Source organism: Notolepis coatsorum (assembly GCF_963971535.1).
Source record: "Notolepis coatsorum genome assembly, contig: SCAFFOLD_506, whole genome shotgun sequence".
In the NCBI taxonomy this organism is placed as follows: domain Eukaryota; kingdom Metazoa; phylum Chordata; class Actinopteri; order Aulopiformes; family Paralepididae; genus Notolepis; species Notolepis coatsorum.
In genome coordinates this window covers 29317-54246 of record NW_028171715.1, presented here as the reverse complement: position 1 = coordinate 54246, position 24930 = coordinate 29317, and the positions used below count along the sequence as shown (strand labels likewise).

The 24930-nt window shown below is 45.6% G+C and overlaps 1 protein-coding gene across 1 annotated transcript in view; it reads left to right on the top strand.

Annotated features, from left to right (window-relative positions):
* Window positions 1-24930, top strand: part of pcxb (pyruvate carboxylase b) — a gene marked incomplete at both ends in the record, with an annotated part of 123127 nt that overhangs the window by 75146 nt on the left and 23051 nt on the right. The window contains 3 exons of the mRNA XM_084339127.1: window positions 579-819; window positions 6948-7115; window positions 9827-9908. Of these exons, the coding sequence (XP_084195253.1) occupies window positions 579-819; window positions 6948-7115; window positions 9827-9908 (491 nt within the window). The remainder of the gene's footprint in view (window positions 1-578; window positions 820-6947; window positions 7116-9826; window positions 9909-24930) is intronic.

Genomic DNA, 24930 nt, shown 5'->3' with positions numbered 1-24930 from the left:
ACACACACACACACACACACACACACACACACACACACACACACACACACACATAGATCTGGACACGCACACAAATGGTATGTATGTGTACCAATATGTTCAGAAATACAAGCTGAGATGTGGATAGACTCGGCGTAATCGCCCACACCTGAAATTAATTACATAGTTGTGTCCCCATGATTAATGTCTCTGCCCCTCGTATTGAGTCACCCTCCCTTGCTCACCCAAAATAGGATTCCTCGGGTATGATTTCCACTGTGGCATGTAATAATGAATTTAATTATTGCAATCTCGTTACAAAATCATGAATTGACATAAAATAAAAATTAAACGAAATGTTGGGTCCTGTGCTGTCTCTCTCTCTCTCTCTCTCTCTCTCTCTCTCTCTCTCTCTCTCTCTCTCTCTCTCTCTCTCTCTCTCTCTCTCTCTCTCTCTCTCTGTCTACATCTCTCTCTCTCTCTCTGTCTACATCTCTCTCTCTCTCTCTCTCCCATCTTTCACTTTCTTGGAAAGAAATTAAATTACATAGTGCTGTTGACTTAACTACCTTTTTCTGCTCCCCCCCCCCCCTGCCCAGGTTCTGCGAGGTAGCCAAGGAGAACGGCATGGACATCTTCCGTGTGTTCGATTCCCTGAACTACCTCCCCAACATGCTGCTGGGCATGGAAGCGGCGGGGTCGGCGGGCGGCGTGGTGGAGGCCGCCATCTCCTACACGGGCGACGTGTCCGACCCCATGAGGCAGAAATACTCACTGGAGTACTACCTGAAGCTGGCGGACGAGCTGGTCAAGGCCGGGACACACATCCTCTGCATCAAGGTGAGGAGACGCCACATGTAATATTACGCGATCTTTTTTCTTTTTCTTTTTATCTTTATTTTTCAAACATAAGAAATTATGAAACAAAAACAAATCATTAATCTCTAGCAATGAAATGGGAAAAAAACATAACTCAATTTACATGTTCGAAAAGGAGTAGGAAGAAGTGTACATTTATTTAATCCAAACCCTTTTCCACTACTCAAAATGAATGTAATTCCTTACTGATTTAAATCCTTACAAAACAAATATATATATATATATTAGTGCTGTCAAACGATTAAAATATTTAACTCGATTAATCGCATGATTGTCCATAGTTAACTCGCGATTAATCGCAAATTAATCGCATTTTTTTTTTTTTATTACCTTAACGGATCTTTTTCAAGTTCCAAGTTTTAATACTCTTATCAACATGCGAGTCAACAAATTCTTGCTTTATGCAGCCATTCAACACAAAAGGATGACCCTCATGCATAAAGTGTGCATGAAATAATAGGGGAAAGAAAACATTAGGAACTTAATTGTTACATTCACACACACAAGGGCTGATTAATCACACACCCCCCCTCTCTCCCTCACACACACACACTCTCCCAGCTCTCTTTCTCTCTTGCCCCTTCCTCATCTCTCTCACCCCCCTCTCTCTCTATATATATCTCACACACACACTTCAGAAACAAACATAGTATCAATGAGAGCATCAATAATACACCTGAGTGAAGTCTAGTAAAAAAAAATCTTGAGTTAAAAAAATGTGTGGCATTAATAGAATCGGGAGTTAACGCGTTAATATCGCGTTAACTTTGACAACCTTAATATATATATATATATATATATATATATATATATATATATATATACACAAATATATGTAAAACATAAAAAATTCATATTCTAATCCAGTATCTCAGAACATGTGAATATTACATAAGACCAATAAAAAGAAATACTTGTTTTTTATATAGAAATGTCAGCCTTCTGAAAAGTATGTTCATGTATGTTCACTCAGTACTTGGTTGGGGCTCCTTTTGCACAAGTTACTGGCATGGAGGCGATTAGCCTGAGGCACTGCTGAGGTGTTATAGAAGCCCAGGTTGCTTTGATAGTGGCCTTCAGCTCGTCTGCTTTGTTGGCTCTGGTGTCTCATCTGCCTCTTGGTTCAGGTCAGGCGAGTTTGCTGGCCAATCAAGCACAGTAATACCATGGTCATTAAACCAGTCATTGGTACTTTTGGCAGCATGGGCACGTGCCAAGTTCTGCTGGAAAATGTAATCAGCATCTCCATAAACCTTGTCGGCAGAAGGAAGCATGACGTGCTCTAAAACCTCCTGGTAGACGGCTGCGTTGACTCTGGACTTGAGAAAACACAGTGGACCAACATCATCAGATGACATGGCACCCCTAATCATCACTGACTGTGGAAACTTCACACTGGACTTCAAGCAACTAGGATGATGTGCCTCTCCACTCTTCCTCCAGACTCTGGGACCTTGATTTCCAAATTTATTCAAATGTACTTATCTCTGAAAAGAGGACTTTGGACCACTGAGCAACAGTCTTTTTCTCCTTAGCCCAGGTAAGATACGCTTCTGACGTTGTCTCTGGTTCATGAGTGGCTTGACACGAGGAATGCGACAGTTGTAGCCCATGTCCTGGACACGTCTGTGTGTGGTGGCTCTTGATGCACTGACTCCAGCCTCAGTCCACTCCTTGAGAACCTCTTGACTCCAGCCTCAGTCCACTCCTTGTGAACCTCTTGACTCCAGCCTCAGTCCACTCCTTGTGAACCTCTTGACTCCAGCCTCAGTCCACTCCTTGTGAACCTCTTGACTCCAGCATCAGTCCACTCCTTGTGAACCTCTTGACTCCAGCCTCAGTCCACTCCTTGTGAACCTCTTGACTCCAGCCTCAGTCCACTCCTTGAGAACCTCTGACTCCAGCCTCAGTCCACTCCTTGTGAAGCTCTTGACTCCAGCCTCAGTCCACTCCTTGAGAACCTCTTGACTCCAGCCTCAGTCCACTCCTTGTGAACCTCTTGACTCCAGCCTCAGTCCACTCCTTGAGAACCTCTTGACTCCAGCCTCAGTCCACTCCTTGTGAACCTCTGACTCCAGCCTCAGTCCACTCCCTGTGAAGCTCTTGACTCCAGCCTCAGTCCACTCCTTGAGAACCTCTGACTCCAGCCTCAGTCCACTCCTTGTGAAGCTCTGACTCCAGCCTCAGTCCACTCCTTGAGAACCTCTTGACTCCAGCCTCAGTCCACTCCTTGTGAACCTCTGACTCCAGCCTCAGTCCACTCCTTGTGAACCTCTTGACTCCAGCCTCAGTCCACTCCTTGTGAACCTCTGACTCCAGCCTCAGTCCACTCCTTGAGAAGCTCTGACTCCAGCCTCAGTCCACTCCTTGTGAACCTCTGACTCCAGCCTCAGTCCACTCCTTGAGAAGCTCTGACTCCAGCCTCAGTCCACTCCTTGTGAACCTCTTGACTCCAGCCTCAGTCCACTCCTTGTGAACCTCTTGACTCCAGCCTCAGTCCACTCCTTGAGAAGCTCTGACTCCAGCCTCAGTCCACTCCTTGTGAACCTCTTGACTCCAGCCTCATTCCACTCCTTGTGAAGCTCTTGACTCCAGCCTCAGTCCACTCCTTGAGAACCTCTTGACTCCAGCCTCAGTCCACTCCTTGTGAACCTCTTGACTCCAGCCTCAGTCCACTCCTTGTGAACCTCTTGACTCCAGCCTCAGTCCACTCCTTGTGAACCTCTGACTCCAGCCTCAGTCCACTCCTTGTGAACCTCTTGACTCCAGCCTCAGTCCACTCCTTGTGAACCTCTGACTCCAGCCTCAGTCCACTCCTTGTGAACCTCTTGACTCCAGCCTCAGTCCACTCCTTGTGAACCTCTTGACTCCAGCCTCAGTCCACTCCTTGTGAACCTCTGACTCCAGCCTCAGTCCACTCCTTGTGAACCTCTTGACTCCAGCCTCAGTCCACTCCTTGTGAACCTCTGACTCCAGCCTCAGTCCACTCCTTGTGAACCTCTTGACTCCAGCTTCAGTCCACTCCTTGTGAACCTCTTGACTCCAGCTTCAGTCCACTCCTTGTGAACCTCTTGACTCCAGCCTCAGTCCACTCCTTGAGAACCTCTTGACTCCAGCCTCAGTCCACTCCTTGAGAACCTCTGACTCCAGCCTCAGTCCACTCCTTGTGAACCTCTGACTCCAGCCTCAGTCCACTCCTTGTGAACCTCTTGACTCCAGCCTCAGTCCACTCCTTGTGAAGCTCTGACTCCAGCCTCAGTCCACTCCTTGTGAACCTCTTGACTCCAGCCTCAGTCCACTCCTTGTGAACCTCTTGACTCCAGCCTCAGTCCACTCCTTGTGAACCTCTTGACTCCAGCCTCAGTCCACTCCTTGTGAACCTCTTGACTCCAGCCTCAGTCCACTCCTTGAGAACCTCTGACTCCAGCCTCAGTCCACTCCTTGTGAACCTCTTGACTCCAGCCTCAGTCCACTCCTTGTGAACCTCTTGACTCCAGCCTCAGTCCACTCCTTGTGAAGCTCTTGACTCCAGCCTCAGTCCACTCCTTGAGAACCTCTGACTCCAGCCTCAGTCCACTCCTTGAGAACCTCTGACTCCAGCCTCAGTCCACTCCTTGAGAACCTCTGACTCCAGCCTCAGTCCACTCCTTGTGAACCTCTGACTCCAGCCTCAGTCCACTCCTTGAGAACCTCTTGACTCCAGCTTCAGTCCACTCCTTGTGAACCTCTGACTCCAGCCTCAGTCCACTCCTTGTGCACCTCTGACTCCAGCCTCAGTCCACTCCTTGTGAACCTCTTGACTCCAGCCTCAGTCCACTCCTTGTGAACCTCTGACTCCAGCCTCAGTCCACTCCTTGTGAACCTCTTGACTCCAGCCTCAGTCCACTCCTTGTGAACCTCTTGACTCCAGCCTCAGTCCACTCCTTGAGAACCTCTTGACTCCAGCTTCAGTCCACTCCTTGTGAACCTCTGACTCCAGCCTCAGTCCACTCCTTGTGAAGCTCTGACTCCAGCCTCAGTCCACTCCTTGTGAAGCTCTTGACTCCAGCCGCAGTCCACTCCTTGTGAACCTCTTGACTCCAGCCTCAGTCCACTCCTTGTGAAGCTCTTGACTCCAGCCTCAGTCCACTCCTTGTGAACCTCTTGACTCCAGCCTCAGTCCACTCCTTGTGAAGCTCTTGACTCCAGCCTCAGTCCACTCCTTGAGAAGCTCTGACTCCAGCCTCAGTCCACTCCTTGTGAACCTCTGACTCCAGCCTCAGTCCACTCCTTGTGAAGCTCTTGACTCCAGCCTCAGTCCACTCCTTGTGAACCTCTTGACTCCAGCCTCAGTCCACTCCTTGAGAAGAGTGTACAGTAGCTATAGTAGAATGTAGACAAGACTGCGACGTGTCGAGTGGGATGTGGTTGGATGAGCGGCCACAGTGGAGGCCTGGCGGTCGGCCCACTCAGCGTGTGCAACCTGCTCCCGGGTTCTTGTCTGAGTGGGAGGACTGATAACAGTCCCGTCTAGGCATGGGCCGGTTACGGGTTCCACGGTTTCCACTACATAGCTAGCAAGCTATACAGAAAGAAAGTTTAATGTGACTGACCTAGTGAGCTAGAATCAGAATAACCCAAACAGAAATATAATATAACGGCCATACCAAACAGTTCGTTTTGACGGGAGCTAGCTAGCATTAGCTACTGTAGTTAGCTAGCCAGCTAGCTAGTAGTACAGGTGATATGTTGCCAATTGATTTCGGTCGACTAACGTTTTAGCTAGATTGGCCTACGTTCCGTTACATATTCATAATCATGAAAGTGTAGTGCCGAAGGATAGGAGTCTGAGGCGGGGTGTCGAAAGACGACACTAAACGTTTATTAAACATCAACTCGACATCAACACTCTGTTGACGTTGAGCTCGTTTGCCGACAGGAAAGTAACAAACAATATGGTCCGTGCAGAACCCTTATCCCCAACACATAGTTCCGTGGGTGAATTATGTTGATCCACCACAAAAGATGAATTGTTTAAATGTATGTAATCCAGTAAGAATAGTACTACGCTATATAACATACATATGTGCAAGTAGATTACATTAACAAAACGTATTGCCCTTTTGGCATGTAGCCTACATATTCATAATCATGAACGTTTATTTGGAAGTATTTTTTATTCTGTACTTGGATTGAAAGTGGTCAGACGGTTCCCTCTGTGTGTAATACAGACAGTCTTCACACATTCATAAATAACACTTGCAGAAAAGCTGATTGTGTGTGTTTGTGCACTGTAATAACATACGTTTGGTTCAATGGAAAACCGAATAGCGCGAAACCGTGGTATTTTTGCCCAAGGTTATCATACCATCAAAATGTCATACCGGCACATGCCTAGTCACGTCTAATGGACTGGTGTATTGAGGCCAGACGGAACAGAGCAGCGTCCCGCTCCCCACGGTGACAAGTGTGAACCAGATCTGAACTGACAGCATCGCTGTGGAGCAGAGATATTCAAAGATGAAAGGAGCATGAAGAGACGATTCAGACAAAGGCAGAATAAAAAATTCTAGTATTCTGCTTTTGTGAGTACATGCAGTTTCCTGAGGTGTGTGTGTGTGTGTGCGTGCTGTATATATGCCGTTTCCTGAGGTGTGTGTGTGTGTACTGTATATGCAGTTTGTGTAAAGACAGAAAAGCCTGAACTGTCACAACAGTGATTATCATATGAATATAAACCAACTAACCATTCACACGTTCTCCTCGCTCTCAATCTGATCATCCCCCTCACCTCTCTTCCCCTTCTTTATCTCTCTCCCTCGCTCCTGCCCTTTATTCTCCCTCTCTCATCCCTGTCTTTCTCTCTCTCTCTCTCTCTCTCTCTCTCTCTCTCTCTCTCTCTCTCTCTCTCTCTCTCTCTCTCTCTCTCTATTTCTATCTCTATCTCTATCTCTCTGCTCCCCCCCTTTCTCTCTCTCTGCTCCCCCCCCTCTCTCTCCCCCCCCTCTCTCTCTGCCCCCCCCCCCCTCTCTCTGCTCCCCCCCCCTCTCTCCCCCCCCCCCCTCTCTCTGCCCCCCCCCCCCCCCCCCCCCCCCCCCCCTCTCTCTCAGGACATGGCGGGCCTGTTGAAGCCTGAGCCCAGTAAGATGCTGGTTGGAGCCCTGAGGGATCGATACCCCGACATGCCCATCCACATCCACACGCACGACACGGCCGGGGCCGGCGTGGCCGCCATGCTGGCCTGCGCAGAGGCAGGGGCTGACGTGGTGGACGTGGCGGTGTGTGCACACACACACACACACACACACACACACACACTCACTCACTCACTCACTCACTCACTCACTCACTCACTCACTCACTCACTCACTCACTCACTCACTCACTCACTCACTCACTCACTCACTCACTCACTCACTCACTCACTCACTCACTCACTCACTCACTCACTCACTCACTCACTCACACTCACTCACTCACTCACTCACTCACTCACTCACTCACTCACTCACTCACTCACTCACTCACTCACTCACTCACTCACTCACTCACTCACTCACTCACTCACTCACTCACTCACTCACTCACTCACTCACTCACTCACTCACTCACTCACACTCACACTCACTCACACACATACCAATAATTATAAGAAGAGGATGCATCGTCATGGAAACATTCTTAAATGGTTTCTTAACCTCTTATCCATCGGGCAAGATGTTTTTGTAATGTTTATATCGGTAATAATTCATCCAAAAAGGCTGACCCCATAATTCATTTGGATTTCATTCTCCCATGTGATCCACCCCTTGGCAGAAACACCATCTGATTGGTTATTGATGCAGGGAGCTTTGGTTAATGTTGTTCTTTGGAACACTAAGACAACCATCACATTCCAAAATATACACACAATGTCCAATGCCAACTGTTGATCAGAGACATATATTTTATATTATTATTTGTTTTTAATTCAGCCTAAAGCTGCTGGTGCCTCTGGGAGTCTGTGGTAAATTCACTATAATTTCCCCAAAGTTGCCTACTGCAGCTTTAAGGAATTATACAAGTATAGACCTGTTCGCGGTATACGTCTGACTCAGTGTGCGCGCGCATCAAGGAGGCAAAAGGAACGTAATCCTGGTCAGAACAACGGGGCAGTCTACAATATATTTGCATTTGTTAGCCATGCTAGCGATCTAAACAATCAATCCATGGCAAAGCTAGATATGTAAAACAGTTGTTTTAGTTTGAAATCACTTTTAGTCAGGGGAGTGTCATGGTTTCTCCATAGAGCCCCGTTGTACTTTTTTACCGCAGCAGCTCACGCAGGTAGGGGGCAACTTAGTCACGTGACTCAGTTGGTATTGCTGATTGGCTCGAACACGGTATGTTTGTAAACAGCAAACGGGTCTCAGGGCTCTACGCTAACCTTTTTTCCCAAGGAGCACATGTGCTCCTAAATGAAAAATGTTTGGGGCACACAAAGAAATTTAGGAGCACACAAAAATATTTAGGAGCATAGTGAAAATATTTCAAGTAACAGAGTTTATTATATATATTTTTTTAATATATGTATATTTGTACTGTGCGTGCATGTGCAAACGGGAACGGGACACACATCTGTGCAATAGCACATACCACCAAAGTCACTGGCCCACTGTGTGTGTGTATCTGCGTGTGCAAACGGGAATGGGACACAGACATTTGAACTATTAAGTGAATAATGCCTACTGTGACAAAGTTGTAGCCAAAACTAGGCATAATAAAAAAAGGCAGTGACACTGAACTACTGCTACAAAAGTAACAGTCAATTAACTTTAGCTTTTGCCCCTTTTATGCATACAATGCCTATGTTTTGGCTAGTGTTGTTCTTCTAGAAAAATAATCCTTTCAGGGTTGCCTATTGAAATACTGTACACCTCCAGTACAGAAACATTGTTTATGAGTTTGCGTGTCAGGTAGACCATTGATTGACAGTCGATTCTGCCAATTACGTCACACCGCTTGCACCCACCTCTGCTGTTGATAAGCCAAGTTAGCACACACACAGATACACGCACAGTGGGCCAGTGACTTTGGTGTAGGGGTGTAACAATGCATCGCAATGCATCGATCCTAAGGGGAAAATTCAACTGCATCGATTTGAAAATGTTAGAATCGATTATCGCAATTTTAATGTGTACACAGTGTTATGTTATTGTCATGTCCATTACAGCCAACACAACGACATACGCTACTGCATCAACGTTATGATTAACAAAGCAAGGCATTCGTTTTGTTTCATTAACGGTATATTACTATTGCTATCGATAAATCTAGGTGTTCTAAAATCTATTGCTATTGGTAAGACTAATTAATTAATTTAATGTTACTGTCTCGGAAAACTCGCATAGCGCAATGGCGGACTTTCCGGAAGTAAAAAAGCAAATGAAAGCTTCCGATTGGTCATTTCCTTTATTTCCCTTGAAACCAGTCACGTCACTCTACTGTGATTGGACCGTTGGCTTGAGTGCAATGTGGGACTTATAGTTTTTGAATGATTGGCAGCGGAGAGAAAAAAACACGACTTAGGTTGTAATCTTCACTTGCACACTGTGCGAGTAATTGATTTTTCCGGTTCGCACACACGTATTTCTAGGGGCAAATGCGAGTAATATGGTCGCACTGTAGAGCCCTGGGTCTATAGGTAGCACCGGTCAGTTTACTTCCTCTTTCTAATCTAAACTTCTAGCTATGCGTTTATTTTATTTTATTATTATTATTAATATTTTTATATATTTTTTACAAACTTCACAGCACTCCCCATCCCTAAGATATGAAACATCTAGCTCTATTTTCGACTGCCTTGCTAGCCAACATTAGCTGCCTGTCAATGTCCACTGAAGAAGTGTGAAGCATTGCATTGTGGGGCAGAACGGTCACAGCAGGTTATGAATGTTGCCGTAATGTAATTGAATGGAACAGTATTTAGATGTTTGCCTTTTCATTTTAGGTGGATTCCATGGCGGGCATGACCTCTCAACCTAGCATGGGAGCCATGGTGGCCTGCACCAAGGGTACCAAGCTGGAGACCGGTACGTGACTGTCTTACACCGCTGTCAATCAAAACACTGGCCGAGCAGATAATATCATTTTTCACCCTCTAATGCAAGCATAATTCCTCCTTACATTTCCTCCACACAACATGGAGATGGTTGCATTGACGTGTCACGCACACGCAGTCCTCCGGATAACGGCTGATATCCGGGGCTCAGTCTTTATCTAGGATAAGCTCGCCGCTCATATGCATTTTCATACCCAGCTGCAGGATATTGGTGTATTTTTGGAACAGACAGACAGGGTATTCTAAATGTTACCATGGTAACCAAGCTTCTGCATATCAGGTGAGCCAACAGCGAATGGCGAGAGATGTATACGATATATCTGCCAACATTGATTTAAGGAGAGAGGGGAAAAATATGGGAGATTTCCCAGAATAAGCTCCAACATGTGCGAGCGGATACACCCACACACTTTTACACTCACACACACACACACACACGCACACGCACACACACATACACACACACACACACACACACACACACAGATGAAATTACCTACCTGGGGTCCATCCTAGAGGCTAATCTCTCCTGTGACAAAATGGCATCCAATGTAATAAAAAAAGTCAACCAACGAACTCGATTCTTGTACCGGATCTCCTCTCTGGTAAACAAGAACACCCTGAAGACTCTGGCAGGAGCACTCATTCAGGGGTACTACGACTATGCTTGCACCTCATGGTACCAAAGCACCTCAAAGGCGCTAAAAACAAAATTACAAACATCTCAAAACAAACTGGTCAGACTACTGCTTGACCTTACTCCTAGAACCCACCTCACCCCTGCCCACTTCGACAACCTAGGATGGCTTAGAGTAGACGACAGAGTACAACAACTTGCAATGGGCCTGGTCTACAAGATACACTACACGACCAAGGTACCCATGTACATGTCAAAATACTTCCCAAAGGTCAGTGAATACCACGATCACAACACCAGAGGGAGCTCCACAAATCATGTCAAACCCAGATTCGGCTCAAATAAGGGACTAAACACGTTTCGCAATTATGCCACATCAATGTGGAACGCCCTACCCAAAGCTGTAAAGGAATGTGGATCACTACCCACTTTCAAAACCTCTCTCAAGGGACACCTACGGGAGACTGCAATTCAACACTGGCCCCTGTAAATATCCTAACCCAATCATTCCAACCCCCTCCAATGTACAGTCATTTACCTAGTATGGTTTTGTCAATAGTTCAATGTACAATTGTGTTTGTTTGTACAGTGTCTCCTCCCCCCCCCCCCTCAATGTACAGTGTTACTTGTTTATACAGTGTGCCCCCCGCCCCCCCCCCCCCCCCCCCCCAACCACCTCCAATGTAAATTACCCAGTATGGTTGTCAATATCCCAATGTACCCAACCCCCCCCACCCAACCTCCAATGTACAGTTTCTACGTCAAATGTATATACTCCCTTTTCTTGACTCCTTCTGTATCACAAACAGTACTGTATTTGCAAATCTGGTATGTCATAAATGTATAGATGTAGCAGTACTGACTATCTGTATGTCATGTATGTCATATATGTCTATATGAATTGAAAATGGGGGACCCTGATGGAAACAAGACAAACGTCTTTCTCAGGTCTGCATCCCCTTAACAATTGTATGTATTGAGCCGTACTGTATTGTACCCATTCTGCAATCTGTTAAATAAAGTTTTCATTCATTCATTCATTCACACACACACACACACGCACTCACACATCATGCATCTATCCTGCATTAGTACTACAGCAGTAGAGGTAATTTACCTCAGTCTGTCTCGAAAAGGTGAAGACCCTATGTCAGCACTCTGAAATGCTGTGCAACTCTCTTTCAGATGTGCTCTTGCTTTGCATGTGCTAATAAATTAAGCCAATCAATGGACTTAAGCCGATACAGGGTTTCGTGATTGATCTCTCTCTCTCTCTCCTTCTACCCCTGTGTCCTCCTCTCATAATTAGGCGTGTTGATCAAGCTATTAATATCTAACACATCCATCTTGCTGCCCTCTGTGCAGAGATCGATCATGTAGCGCTGTATCAGTTTAAAGCCCATTGACTGGGCAATCATGAAACCACATGAAGGAGTTTTAATCAGGGGAGTTCTTTCTTGTTAGGCTAAAACAAACGTGGAATAGACTTAAAACAAAGAACACACACACACACACACACACAAACAAACATAAACAGAAGGACACACGCACATGCACGCACGCAACACATACACCAACAGAAGGACACCAATCTTTGAAAGACTGTGAAAACATTAGTTATTATGCATATATATTCATATATGGACGCACACTTTCTTCAGTCCTCTCTCGTCTGCTGCTCCTCTCTCTATATCCTTCTCTCTCTCCCCCCTCCCTCTCTCCGTCTCTCATTTTCTCTTTCTTTACCCTCCCCGCTGTATAAGCAGTGAAGTGCATTTTCACAAGTCTCTTCTGACCCCCTCCTCCCCTCTCTCTCTCTCTCTTTCTCTCTGCTTCTCTCTCTGCCAGTCCCCCCCCCTCCCCCACAAAACTAAAATTTTCTCTCTCTTCCTCTCTCAATTTTCTTTGACCATCTGAACTTTGGATCTATTCATAACATATTAGATCAATGAGTACAATGTTGACTAAGCCACTATTTTATTTGACCTTTAACCTTTACTTACCCAGAGCAGGTTCACTGAGCACAGATGTTTGTTTCTCCTGCAACGCCCTGCTTCACACTCACACAGTGCCACACATTCACACCCAGTACAACCACAGTCTGACACTGTTGACCACTAGGAGCTGCCCAGTACAACCACAGTCTGACCCTGTTGACCACTAGGAGCTGCCCAGTACAACACAGTCTGACACTGTTGACCACTAGGAGCTGCCCAGTACAACCACAGTCTGACACTGTTGACCACTAGGAGCTGTCCAGTACAACCACAGTCTGACACTGTTGACCACTAGGAGCTGCCCAGTACAACCACAGTCTGACACTGTTGACCACTAGGAGCTGCCCAGTACAACCACAGTCTGACACTGTTGACCACTAGGAGCTGCCCAGTACAACACAGTATGACACTGTTGACCACTAGGAGCTGCCCAGTGCAACCACAGCCTGACACTGTTGTCGACCACTAGGAGCTGCCCAGTACAACACAGTCTGACACTGTTGACCACTAGGAGCTGCCCAGTACAACCACAGTATGACACTGTTGACCACTAGGAGCTGCCCAGTACAACCACAGCCTGACACTGTTGACCACTAGGAGCTGCCCAGTACAACACAGTATGACACTGTTGACCACTAGGAGCTGCCCAGTACAACCACAGTCTGACACTGTTGACCACTAGGAGCTGCCCAGTACAACACAGTATGACACTGTTGACCACTAGGAGCTGCCCAGTACAACCACAGCCTGACACTGTTGACCACTAGGAGCTGCCCAGTACCACCACAGTCTGACACTGTTGACCACTAGGAGCTGCCCAGTACAACACAGTATGACACTGTTGACCACTAGGAGCTGCCCAGTACAACCACAGTCTGACACTGTTGACCACTAGGAGCTGCCCAGTACAACCACAGTCTGACACTGTTGACCACTAGGAGCTGCCCAGTACAACCACAGTCTGACACTGTTGACCACTAGGAGCTGCCCAGTACAACCACAGCCTGACACTGTTGACCACTAGGAGCTGCCCAGTACAACCACAGTCTGACACTGTTGACCACTAGGAGCTGCCCAGTACAACCACAGTCTGACACTGTTGACCACTAGGAGCTGCCCAGTACAACCACAGCCTGACACTGTTGACCACTAGGAGCTGCCCAGTACAACCACAGCCTGACACTGTTGACCACTAGGAGCTGCCCAGTACAACCACAGCCTGACACTGTTGACCACTAGGAGCTGCCCAGTACAACCACAGCCTGACACTGTTGACAGTGGGTATTGAGGAGGGGGGGGGAGAGCATTATTCACTTCCCAGTGCAGAGTGTTCCTCGGGGGTTTTTAAATGAGGTCACTGCTGCCCCCTAATTGATATCATTATCCCACGTGATTGACCGGTTTATACGGCCTTCATTTCAAATTATTGAAAAATACTATCCCTTTAATCTCTACCTAATCCCTCTCTCTCACTCTGCCCTCCCTCTATCGCCCCCTCAGGCCCGTCTCTCTATACCTGTATCGATCGATCTCTCTATTGAAGTAGTGATCAGTGATTTGTCAACTTTCTCTCTCTCTCTCTCCCCCTCTTTCCCTCTGTCCTTCCTTTATCTCTGTCTTTCCCTCCCTTCCTCTCTCTTGAACAAAGCCACAGACGGCATTTTGCCTCTTCCTCCCTCCCTTCATCTCTCTCTGTCTTCATCCCTCGCTCTCTCCATCCATTCCTACCTCTCTCTCCCTCCCTCTCTCCTTCCTTGGCTCCCTCTCTGCCTCCCCCTCTCATCCTGTTTTCATCCACGCCACCCGCTCTCCTCTCTTCATCCCTTGTTTCCTCCCTCTGTCCCACTGCACCCCCCATATCTCCCCCTTCCTACCCTCCCCATCGTTCTTCATATCTACTCTCTCTCTCTCCTTCCTTCCTTCTCCCTCTCCTCTCCCTCCATCACTATCTCCTTCATCTACCCCCCCCCCCCAATCTCCCCCCTACTGGAACAACGGTTTCTGCATTTCTATTAGACTAGGCAGAATTTCAGAAAATGTGCTTGTATAAAGTGCTGAAGGCATTTCGTGTTTATTTTTGGTACACAACATTTCTAGGGGTATTAAGGGGTGCTGGATCCAAATATGCTGTATACCAAGCTCAAAAATGTCAAATAAGGCCTCAAAATTGAGAAATCCAACATGGCCGCCAGCACCAGGCCCTCTCTCCACAAAAACAGGTGCTAAACCCACAGTTTTTATTCTACTGACATGAAACTTTGCACAGAACATCTGCACCTATGGAGGAATAAAGTAGGAATATAGCTGGGGTGCAACCATGAGTAACAGGGTGTTTTTGACTGTCTAACCCTAATCTTTGTATAGGCAAGGATACAAAAAATTACATTTCTTCAGTGTTTGCAGGAATACTACAGCATTTTGGTAATAACTGTACAGAGTTGGATACCAACATTAGAATCCCCCAAGTATTAGCTTTCTTCAGGTACCAAGTTTATGCAAGTAGCTCTTATAAATCTGGATATATAAGCATTTTAATGTAAGCATGCTGTTTTAGGCGAATTTTCTAAAAATAAATGGTGGGGCTTAATGAGTTAAGTGTGACTACACAAGGTACAAACCTGAATTAAATGTGCTTTTGTAAGTTTTCTTACATACATCAACAAGGACGTAGTCACACCGGAGATTCAAGAATCTATACTTGGCGCAGAACACCTTGGACAGGCACAACTGAACATGTTTGTGGACAAACGTTTGTGTGAACCTCCAGATAGTGACCAGCACCTGAACCTGAAATCACCCATTCGAAAGAACAAAGCCAAGACATTTGCCTCTTTGTATGAAGTTGTGCAACTTTCCAAGAACAAGCAAAACACCATCAAAGTAGACAGGCAGATTCTACAAAGGCTCATCATAGCTTACAGAGCAGGTCGTAAGGTAGACCTTGACAATATCCTCCAGCATGAGTTCATGCCCATCCCGCCATCTCTGGCCACAACTAACGGGAGTCTACATTCCACCAACAAGTCTGTGTTCGCAAATATACTGACGAAACAAGTTAAAACCCCTGCAGATCTTACCCTTCAGGGACCCAGCTGCCTGGTCATTGATGGCCAAGCTCTGGTAATGGCACTCGGAAAGCCACCTGACACTACAACATTTGGTGACTATGCCAACAAGTTCACTGACACCGTGTTGAAGATGGGAGCAAAATACCAGAGGGTAGATGTCGTCTTTGACAGATACCATGATCAATCCATCAAAACAGGCGAAACGAGGGTGAAACGCAAACAGCGCCACAGACCAGTACGTCGTGAAATCAAAAACAAGTCTGTTCCACTTCCTGCCGATTGGTCGAGCTTCATGGCCCTTGATGACAACAAATCAGATATTTTGAAGACAACAAATCAGATATCGCTCAACTACTCTCAAACCACCTGATAGAACACAGCCCGGATGATGAACCTGTAGTTGTAGTATCAGGGAGGTTTACTGAAGCGACAACTGTCAAGTCAACAGATCCAGATCTTGAAGTCTCCTGTCTGAGTGCTGACCATGAGGAAGCTGATACACGTCTGATTTTCTCATCCAGGCTCCAGTGGAAACAATCGTTGTGTCAGCGCGTGACACAGATGTGCTGCTTCTACTCTTAGCTCACTATGACAGAATCCGATGTACGCATCTATACATGAAAGCTGGGACATCGAAGGATCCAAAATATTCCGGTAAAAAGCGGGGAGGTGGAATAGCTTTCATGTTGAACAACAATTGGTGTGATCCAGGCAACGTGAAGGAGCTTTCAAACCACTGCTCCCCAAACCTGGAGTATATATCCATCAAGTGCCGGCCATTCTTTCTCCCGAGAGAATTAACGTTGTCATTCTGATCGGAGTGTATATTCCACCACAAGCAAACACAGGCGATGTGCTCTCCAAGCTCCACAACGAGGTAAACAAGCTCCAAGCAGCTAACGTTGACGCTGCTATTGTGGTTGTGGGTGATTTCAATAGCGCTAATCTGAGAAAAGTGCTGCCAAACTTCTACCAGCATGTGACTTGTGCTACCAGAGGCGGGAATATTTTAGACCATTGCTACTCAGAATTTAAGAGTGGGTACAAATCACATGCTGCCAGTCCTTTCGGCAAGTCAGATCACGACGCCATCTTTCTTGTACCGCAGTATAAACAAAGTCTCAAGCGCATTCCTGTAGTATCGCGAGAGGTGAAGCGCTGGATGGTGGCGTCGGAGGAGACGCTCCAAGCTGCACTAGAATGTACAGACTGGGGGGTGTTCCGCGATAACACAGATAATATTAATGACTACACGGAAACAGTGCTGGACTTTGTTCCTACTTTGGTAGAAGAAACAATCCCCTCTACCACAATTAGAGTTTACCCAAACCAAAAGCCCTGGGTAGACAAATCCGTCCGCGAAGCTCTGAAGGCGCGCACCTCAGCATACAACGCCAGGCTTGTGACAGGCAACATGAATGACCACAAGGTGGCGAGATACAATGTTAGGAGGACAGTAATAGAAGCAAAAAGGCGCTACAGGGATAAAATTGAACTTCAATATGAACAGGCTGACTCTAGAGCTATGTAGCAGGGCCTCAGAACGATGACAGATTACAAAGGCACCTCCCTCAAACTGAACAGTGACATCCAACTGGCAAATGATCTCAATACCTTCTATGCGAGGTTTGAGGCTGGGAATAACAGCACCAGCCTACAAACCACTGCAATGGAGGGGGGGGCACTGCTGATGGAGACTCAGTGTTCAGGATAACAGAACATGAGGTGAGGAGGACGTTTAAGAAAGTGAATAACAGGAAGGGAGCAGGACCGGACGGTATCCCCGGCCGCGTCCTAAAAGTCTGTGCCGACCAACTGACATATTTAACCTGTCCTTAGAACAGGCTGTCATCCCCACCTGTCTGAAGAAGTCCACCATTATCCCTGTACCCAAAAAATCCAAGCCTGCTTGCCTCAACGACTACTGCCCTGTATCTCTCACCTACATAGACCATAGACTACATAGACCAAGGCGGCACGGTGGTGTAGTGGTTAACACTGTCGCCTCACAGCAAGAAGGTCCAGGGTTCGATTCCCGCTTGGGGACCAGGTTTCCATAATGCCAGGTACCCAGGTGGGGTATCTCCCAGGCCTTTCTGTGTGGAGTTTGCATGTTCTCCCCGTGCTTGCAAGGGTTTCCCCCCCTGATAAGATAAACCCAATGGAAAAACATGCACAACAACAGATCGCTAACGCTGTGGCGTCCTTGACGAAGACGGACAGGAGCACTTGGATTGGTCCCCTGGCGCGGCTCACGTTGACGCCTATCTGCTCCCGGCTGCCCTTGGGGGGGAAGGACGACGGGATGGGTTAATCGCAGAGACGAATCGCATCAGCGATCCTACAGAGACAATGCATGCGTGTGTGTTCCGGTGTGTGTGTGTTGAGGATAATTGCATGCCAATTAAAGACCTCTGAGCAGGTCCTGCATTATTATATTATTATTAAGACATGAACTGCTTTGAGAAGCTAGTGAAGGGCTACATCTGTTCCTCCCTCCCCATCAACCTGGACCCCCTGCAATTTGCATACCCCCCCAACAGGTCCACGGAGGACGCCATAGCCCATGTGCTGCACACAGCAGCATCACACCTGGACAAGAGGCAGGGGAACTATGTGAGAATGCTATTCATCGACTACAGCTCAGCATTCAATACCATAGTCCCCTCCAAACTCATAGCCAAGCTCAGGGACCTGGGCTTGAACTATGACCTCTGCCAGTGGGTCTTGGATTTCCTGACGGGCAGACCCCAGGTGGTGAGAGCAGGCAACTGCACCTCCTCATCCATCACTCTCAACATAGGGGCCCCCCAGGGCTGTGTCCTGAGTTCCCTCCTCCACTCCCTGTACACACATGACTGTGTGGCACAGCGGAACAACAACACAATCATCAAATTTGCTGATGACACAGTAGTGGTGGGCCTGATCTCTGCAAACGACGAGAGGGCCTACCTGGAAGAGGTTAAGGTTCTAGCGGGATGGTGTCAAGAGAACAGCCTCTCCCTGAACGTCAGCAAAACAAAGGAGATGATTGTGGACTTTAGGAGGTCGGGGTCAGGGACTACAGCCCCCTCAGCATCGACGGGGCACCGGTTGAGAGAGTGAACAGTTTTAAGTACCTCGGAGTCCACATATCCGAGGACTTGACATGGACCACACACATTGACAGTGTTATCAAGAAGGCACGACAACGCCTCTACTTCCTTAGGCGCTTAAGGAAGTTCAACATGAGTCAGAAGATCCTCAAGAACTTCTACTCATGCACAATAGAGAGCATCCTGACTGGCAATATCACCTCCTGGTTTGGGAATAGCACTGCACAAGACCGCAGCAGACTACAGAGAGTGGCCCGTTCAGCCTAACACACAATTGAAGGTGGGCTTCCCACTCTCCAAGACATTTACAACAAGCGGTGCATGGGCAAGGCTAAGAGAATAATCAAAGACTCCAGCCACTCAAACAACTGCCTCTTTGAACATGGCAAGCACAGAGAGACTCAGAAGGAGCTTCTATCCCCAAGCCATCAGGATGCTCAATGAATGAACAATGAACAATAAGCAAACCATCAACACACCCACAGCGCACATACACTCACTTAAATAAACAACACACTGTAGCACCCACTTTACCACTTTAGACACACTTTACACTTTATATTTATATTATTGGTAAGGAAATTGCACATCATTCTCATTCCTTATTGCACCTCACCACTACAAGGTGGCACCACAAGCTAAGCTATACCTCACCATTTTTGTACCAGCTGTACATACTTATAGATACACTGAACAATTTTGTTGTTTACACTTGTTTACGTACTTGACTTCTTGACTTTCTATTTTATACTTATTATACTTATTTTATACTATCTTGTTATTATCTAGCACACTCTCAGGAGCAACACAGAAAGAAACATTTTGTATTCTGTATTCTGTATGACAACTAATAAAGAAACTTGAACATTCACTTATATTGATATGGTAAAATAATCTTTTTATTTTATTATATTATAATCTATTCTATTCTATTCAGGAAAAGTGGCATTGGATGAATCATGCAACTGCAAGACACCTGCGACACCTGCCTGAATACGATTGATGACTGACAATAAATTACTGTACCTAAGCTACTGTACGCATATTAAGGACTATCTAATTTGCATAAATGGCATGTTGATTAAAAAAAGTCAAGAGAAAAGAGTTTGATGAATAAATCCATGGCAACATTTTCACAACTGATCTAAAATCAGGATATGATTTTAAATTCCTCATGTATACAAACATATAAAAACACATTTCATTCATGTTTCTACCTTGTTTAGTCAAAAAGATATGCACTTAAATAGATTTCAGCCTGGCGCTGGCGGCCATGTTGGATTTCTCAATTTTGAGGCCTTATTTGACATTTTTGAGCTTGGTATACAGCAGATTTGGATTCAGCACCCCTTAATACCCCTAGAAATGCTGTGTACCAAAAATAAACACGAAATGCCTTCAGGGTTATGATTTTCTGAAAATTGACCCTGTCTATATGGATGTCCCTGTCTCCCTCAATCCCTCTTTCTCTCTGTCTGCCTCTCCCCCTTTCCTCTTTTCCCTTCACCCTCTCTGCACCCCTTCTCTCTCTCTCTCTCTCTCTCTCTCTCTCTCTCTCTCTCTCTCTCTCTCTCTCTCTCTCTCTCTCTCTCTCTCTCTCTCTCTCTCTCCCTCTCTCTCCTTCATCGTTACCATCTCTTTTCTTTACGGTGCTTTATGCTCCTCTCTTTCCATCCATCTCTTTCTCCCTTTCTCTCTCCCATTATCCCTTCCTACATTACCCCCTTTTGTTCCCTCCCTCCCTCCATCTCCCCCATCCCTCTTTCCCTCTCTCCTCCATCCCTTTCTCTCTCTCTCTCGCTCTTTCTCTCGTAACAAGCTAGTGTAGTCAGTGTATTGTTCGCTAATTGACTTGTCTTGAAGTTGTCAGTATATTTATTCACTTAGTCGGCTGCAGCCGCAGTAATCACACACACACACACACACACACACACACACACACACACACACACACACACACACACACACACACACACACACGCACACACACCTGTGTGATTGTTTTCTGCAAATGCTATCTTTCTGATCTCTCTCTCTCTGCCTCTCTCTGCCTCTTATCAGTTTAATTGACATGGTATGTGTGTCTATTTCTCTGTTAGGCACTATCTGCAAATGTACACACGCGTGCACACAAACACGTGCACACACACACAAACAAAAATAAATTGTAGAAAGTGTTCAATTTTTGTTCCTACGCACGGAATTTAGAATGTCTCTACGCACAGAAAAATCGGGACTTATCAACCGTGCGTGCACAGGTCGTACGCACACACGCTGTTGATAAATACCAATTGTTCTTACCGTCTATGCTTGTGCACAATTCTAAGTATTTGCATACAGAACCGCCCCTAATTAACCATATGGTAATGTCATGTACAAAGGTCTGATGACCACATAGAATAGAAACTGGAGCAGGCTGCACATGAACAAAAAACAGCCCCTCTCAGTAGATGCTTTTAAAGCACAGTCCCGGGCAGGTAGGAAACAACACAAATGCGCTTTCATAAGGTAAATGATATTTATTATCTGTGGCAGGAATTCAAACCTCCACATGCAATATGTATATATAAAGAAGGGAAAAAACAACCCACAAACAATTAACAAACAGGGAGAAGGGTAAGGGGAGAACAAACAAGTAATATAGGTAAAACACAAGTGTTGGCAAGGGCCAACACAGTATAAAGTTCCCTTGGGGAAACAGTGGCAAAAATGGCCTAAAAGCCAACAATATGTAAATAGATAGCAATCCCTTAACAGGGAAGAAAATAGGCACAAAGGCCAACTACATATACAAACCCACACAAAGTGGAAACAAAGGGCAGTATAAATATATATGTGAAGATCCACTTAAAAGTGGTAAACGGCACAGAGGCCAACAATATATATAAAGCCACACAAAGTGGAAACAAAGGGCAGTATAATATGTAAAGCACACCAGCAATACAATACAGTGAGGCTACAGTACCAGTGGAAGTGGAACACACAAAGGCCAACACAATATACAATTGTCCACACACAGTGGTAAATGGCAGAACAGTGGCAACCTCCAACACCCTGGTCACTGGTAACTGACACAGAGAGGCGCCAGGATGTGTGTGTGCTGTCAGGTATTTGTCATCAGCTGTCATTCATTAGGCAATCAGCACTCTTCAGTGTAGGGACGGGCGGCACCTGAAAGAGAAAGGGACAGCATTAGCTATCATGGCACACACACACATCACATACAAAACATAACACATTTACATATACTAACCTGATGTTCAGATGGTGTCATAAATACAGTAATAATGGTAATGACCAACCCACGTACCCATGTACGTCACAGTAATTAAATACCCCCATGGGAACATGCCTGTTTGTGGAATAAGCAAACTGAGAAACTTCACTGAGAGCGAGATTGATCATGGAAGTCATCTAACCAACCAATTGAAGGTAGAAAGCATTTCGTTGTGAACAATGTTATTTGGAAACATGACACACAAAATAATAGTATTTAGCTTTTTATTTTAAACAATATATTGTATGATTTTAAATATTTGACAAGCTGACCCGACATTTGCACTGTAATGACTGAAATGAATGAGTCACTGAAGCTAATTTCTGCCTGTGCAACCCAATGGAGAATAACAACTCGTAACCACTATTTTGCGCTTGCGTTTGAGTCATTGTTATAATCATACTGGACAATAAACACCTTGTTTGGTTTAAGTTTTTTAAAGTTAGATTAAGACATTGCCAGGGGAGACTTACTAGAAAACTGCTGTATGATCCTCTTGACTGAATTGATGCAGCGTTTGAATGTGGGTGTTCTGCGTCTGCCACCCCCCCCCCCCCCCCCCCCCCTGCCAAACACAGCAGGCCAACTGCACTCTAAATGGCTCTTGTGCGTGCGTGAGCCCGTTATAATTGCGCTCCTGTTGTGTCGTTGGGGGTCAAAGTCATTAACTATGGCTTCAGTGGATAACCCTGATCACCTGCATTTAAGTGATATTTTAATTACAGATACCCCAGTAATAACATTACAATTTAATTAAATACAATTAGCCCTGAATGTGTCGTGCGTTCCTCCCAGCCACAAGCAACGACATTCATCAGCCAAATGCGCATTGCATGTACATTGACTGAGTGGAATCCCTTTCTATTCACATAACTGCATTTGTTTATTGATGGGGCTTTGACAGCCACATGGGTGGTAGTGGTACAGTCTATTGCTCGATCGATTTCCAATATCACGCTGGACCGTGCCGGTGGCCAACGATCCCAGGGTGGAGAGGACTTGAATGTGCACAGGGATGGATTTGTGAGTTTTGTTCCACGCTCCAATTTGTGTCCCAAATTGCGATACAAATCAAGGAGAATGTGTCTCGGGTAGTGGACTCTACTTATGTTCTCTCTGCAAGACTGTCTCTGAAAACAGCTCCCAGCGGAGCGTACCCCGTGAGAAGTATTCCGATAACGCCAGATAAACCATGCTGCATTCATTCGGAAAGACCTATTCCAAATACTATTTATAGGGTTTGACAATAATTACACTCATGTCTCTATTTTACAATTAACTATGATTAATTATGAGTCATACCGAACACGTTGGTGTTGGAACTCTAATGCATGAAAGCTTATTCCGTCGGAGCTGTGCTATACGCACAATCTCAAGCACATGTTCATATTGATAAATCCCACACTTTGCTTAGAAATTATCGTACGCACGGTTTACGCACACATCTGTGCATATGCAGCATTGATAAATGAGGGCCCAGGGACATTCGTTTTGTAGTTTTCATTTGTTTTTATTTATATTTATTTTGTTTTTAAAACTATAGTAGGCAACCTCTGATAAATTGGAAAGAGTGAGTTTACAGAAATAGAGCTATTTGTATTATTATATTATTATTATTATTATTATTATTATTATTATTATTATTATTATTATTATTATTATTATTATTATTATTATTATTATTATTATTATTATTATTATCATTCTGCTTTAAGCTGCTGGTGCCTCTGGGAGTCTGTGGACAACATGCCTCCTCATGTTAGTTGACACATTTGACAACATTGACAAAGACTAAAACTAACATTTTCTGTATACTTTCATTTTATTTGAATTGTTTTTACAATAAATTAATACACAATATAGTCTCAGTTGAGTTGTATTTATTCTTTAAAGTTTAGATTTTAATTTTATTTCAGTTAACTAAAAGGTTTTTTTCACACCTAGTTTTAGTTTTCAGTGTAGTTTTAGTTATAGCTATAATGTCAGTAGACACAAACACACCCCCCCCCCCACACACACACAACCCCCCCCCACACACACACACACAAACCCACACACACAACCCCCCACACACAACCCCCCCCCCCCCCCCCCCCCCCCCCCCCCCACACACACACACACACACACACACACACACACAGCCACACACACACACACACACACACACACACACACTAATGTGATAATGTTGTCTGCCTCATTAGATCTGACTTGATGTCAGTTTACTGCTGATTTGACAAGACAGTCTGAGGAGCCGCAGCACCGGAGCGTTCAGCCAAACACACACAGCTGTCAACACACAGACACCTGCACACAGACGCACACACAGATACACACACAAGATACAGAGACGCCTACAGAGAGATGAACATGTGGGCACAAATACACACACTTACAGTACAAACGTGCTTCTGTCGAGGGGGATTGTCTTCTGAATCAGATCTGACTCTTTATTCAAATCCGCCTCTTTGTTCAAGTGCGCGCTCACAGATGGGATCAAGTGCGCTCAGTCGCTCACAGACGGGAACATATTTGGCAGCATTTAGAGTTCAGCAGCTAAACTAACAACCGCTAACAACAACACTCTCTGTCGCACCTTTCGCCCCGGCTACAGTCCAGCTACAGTCACAAGAGCTACAGTCCATCTACAGTCACAAGAGTTACAGTCCAGCTACAGTCACAAGAGTTACAGTCCAGCTACAGTCACAAGAGCTACAGTCCATCTACAGTCACAAGAGTTACAGTCCAGCTACAGTCACAAGAGCTACAGTCACAAGAGTCCAGCTACAGTCACAAGACATACAGTCACAAGAGTTCAGCTACAGTCACAAGACCTAAAGTCACAAGAGTCCAGCTACAGTCACAAGAGTCCAGCTACAGTCACAAGAGTCCAGCTACAGTCACACGAGTTACAGCTAC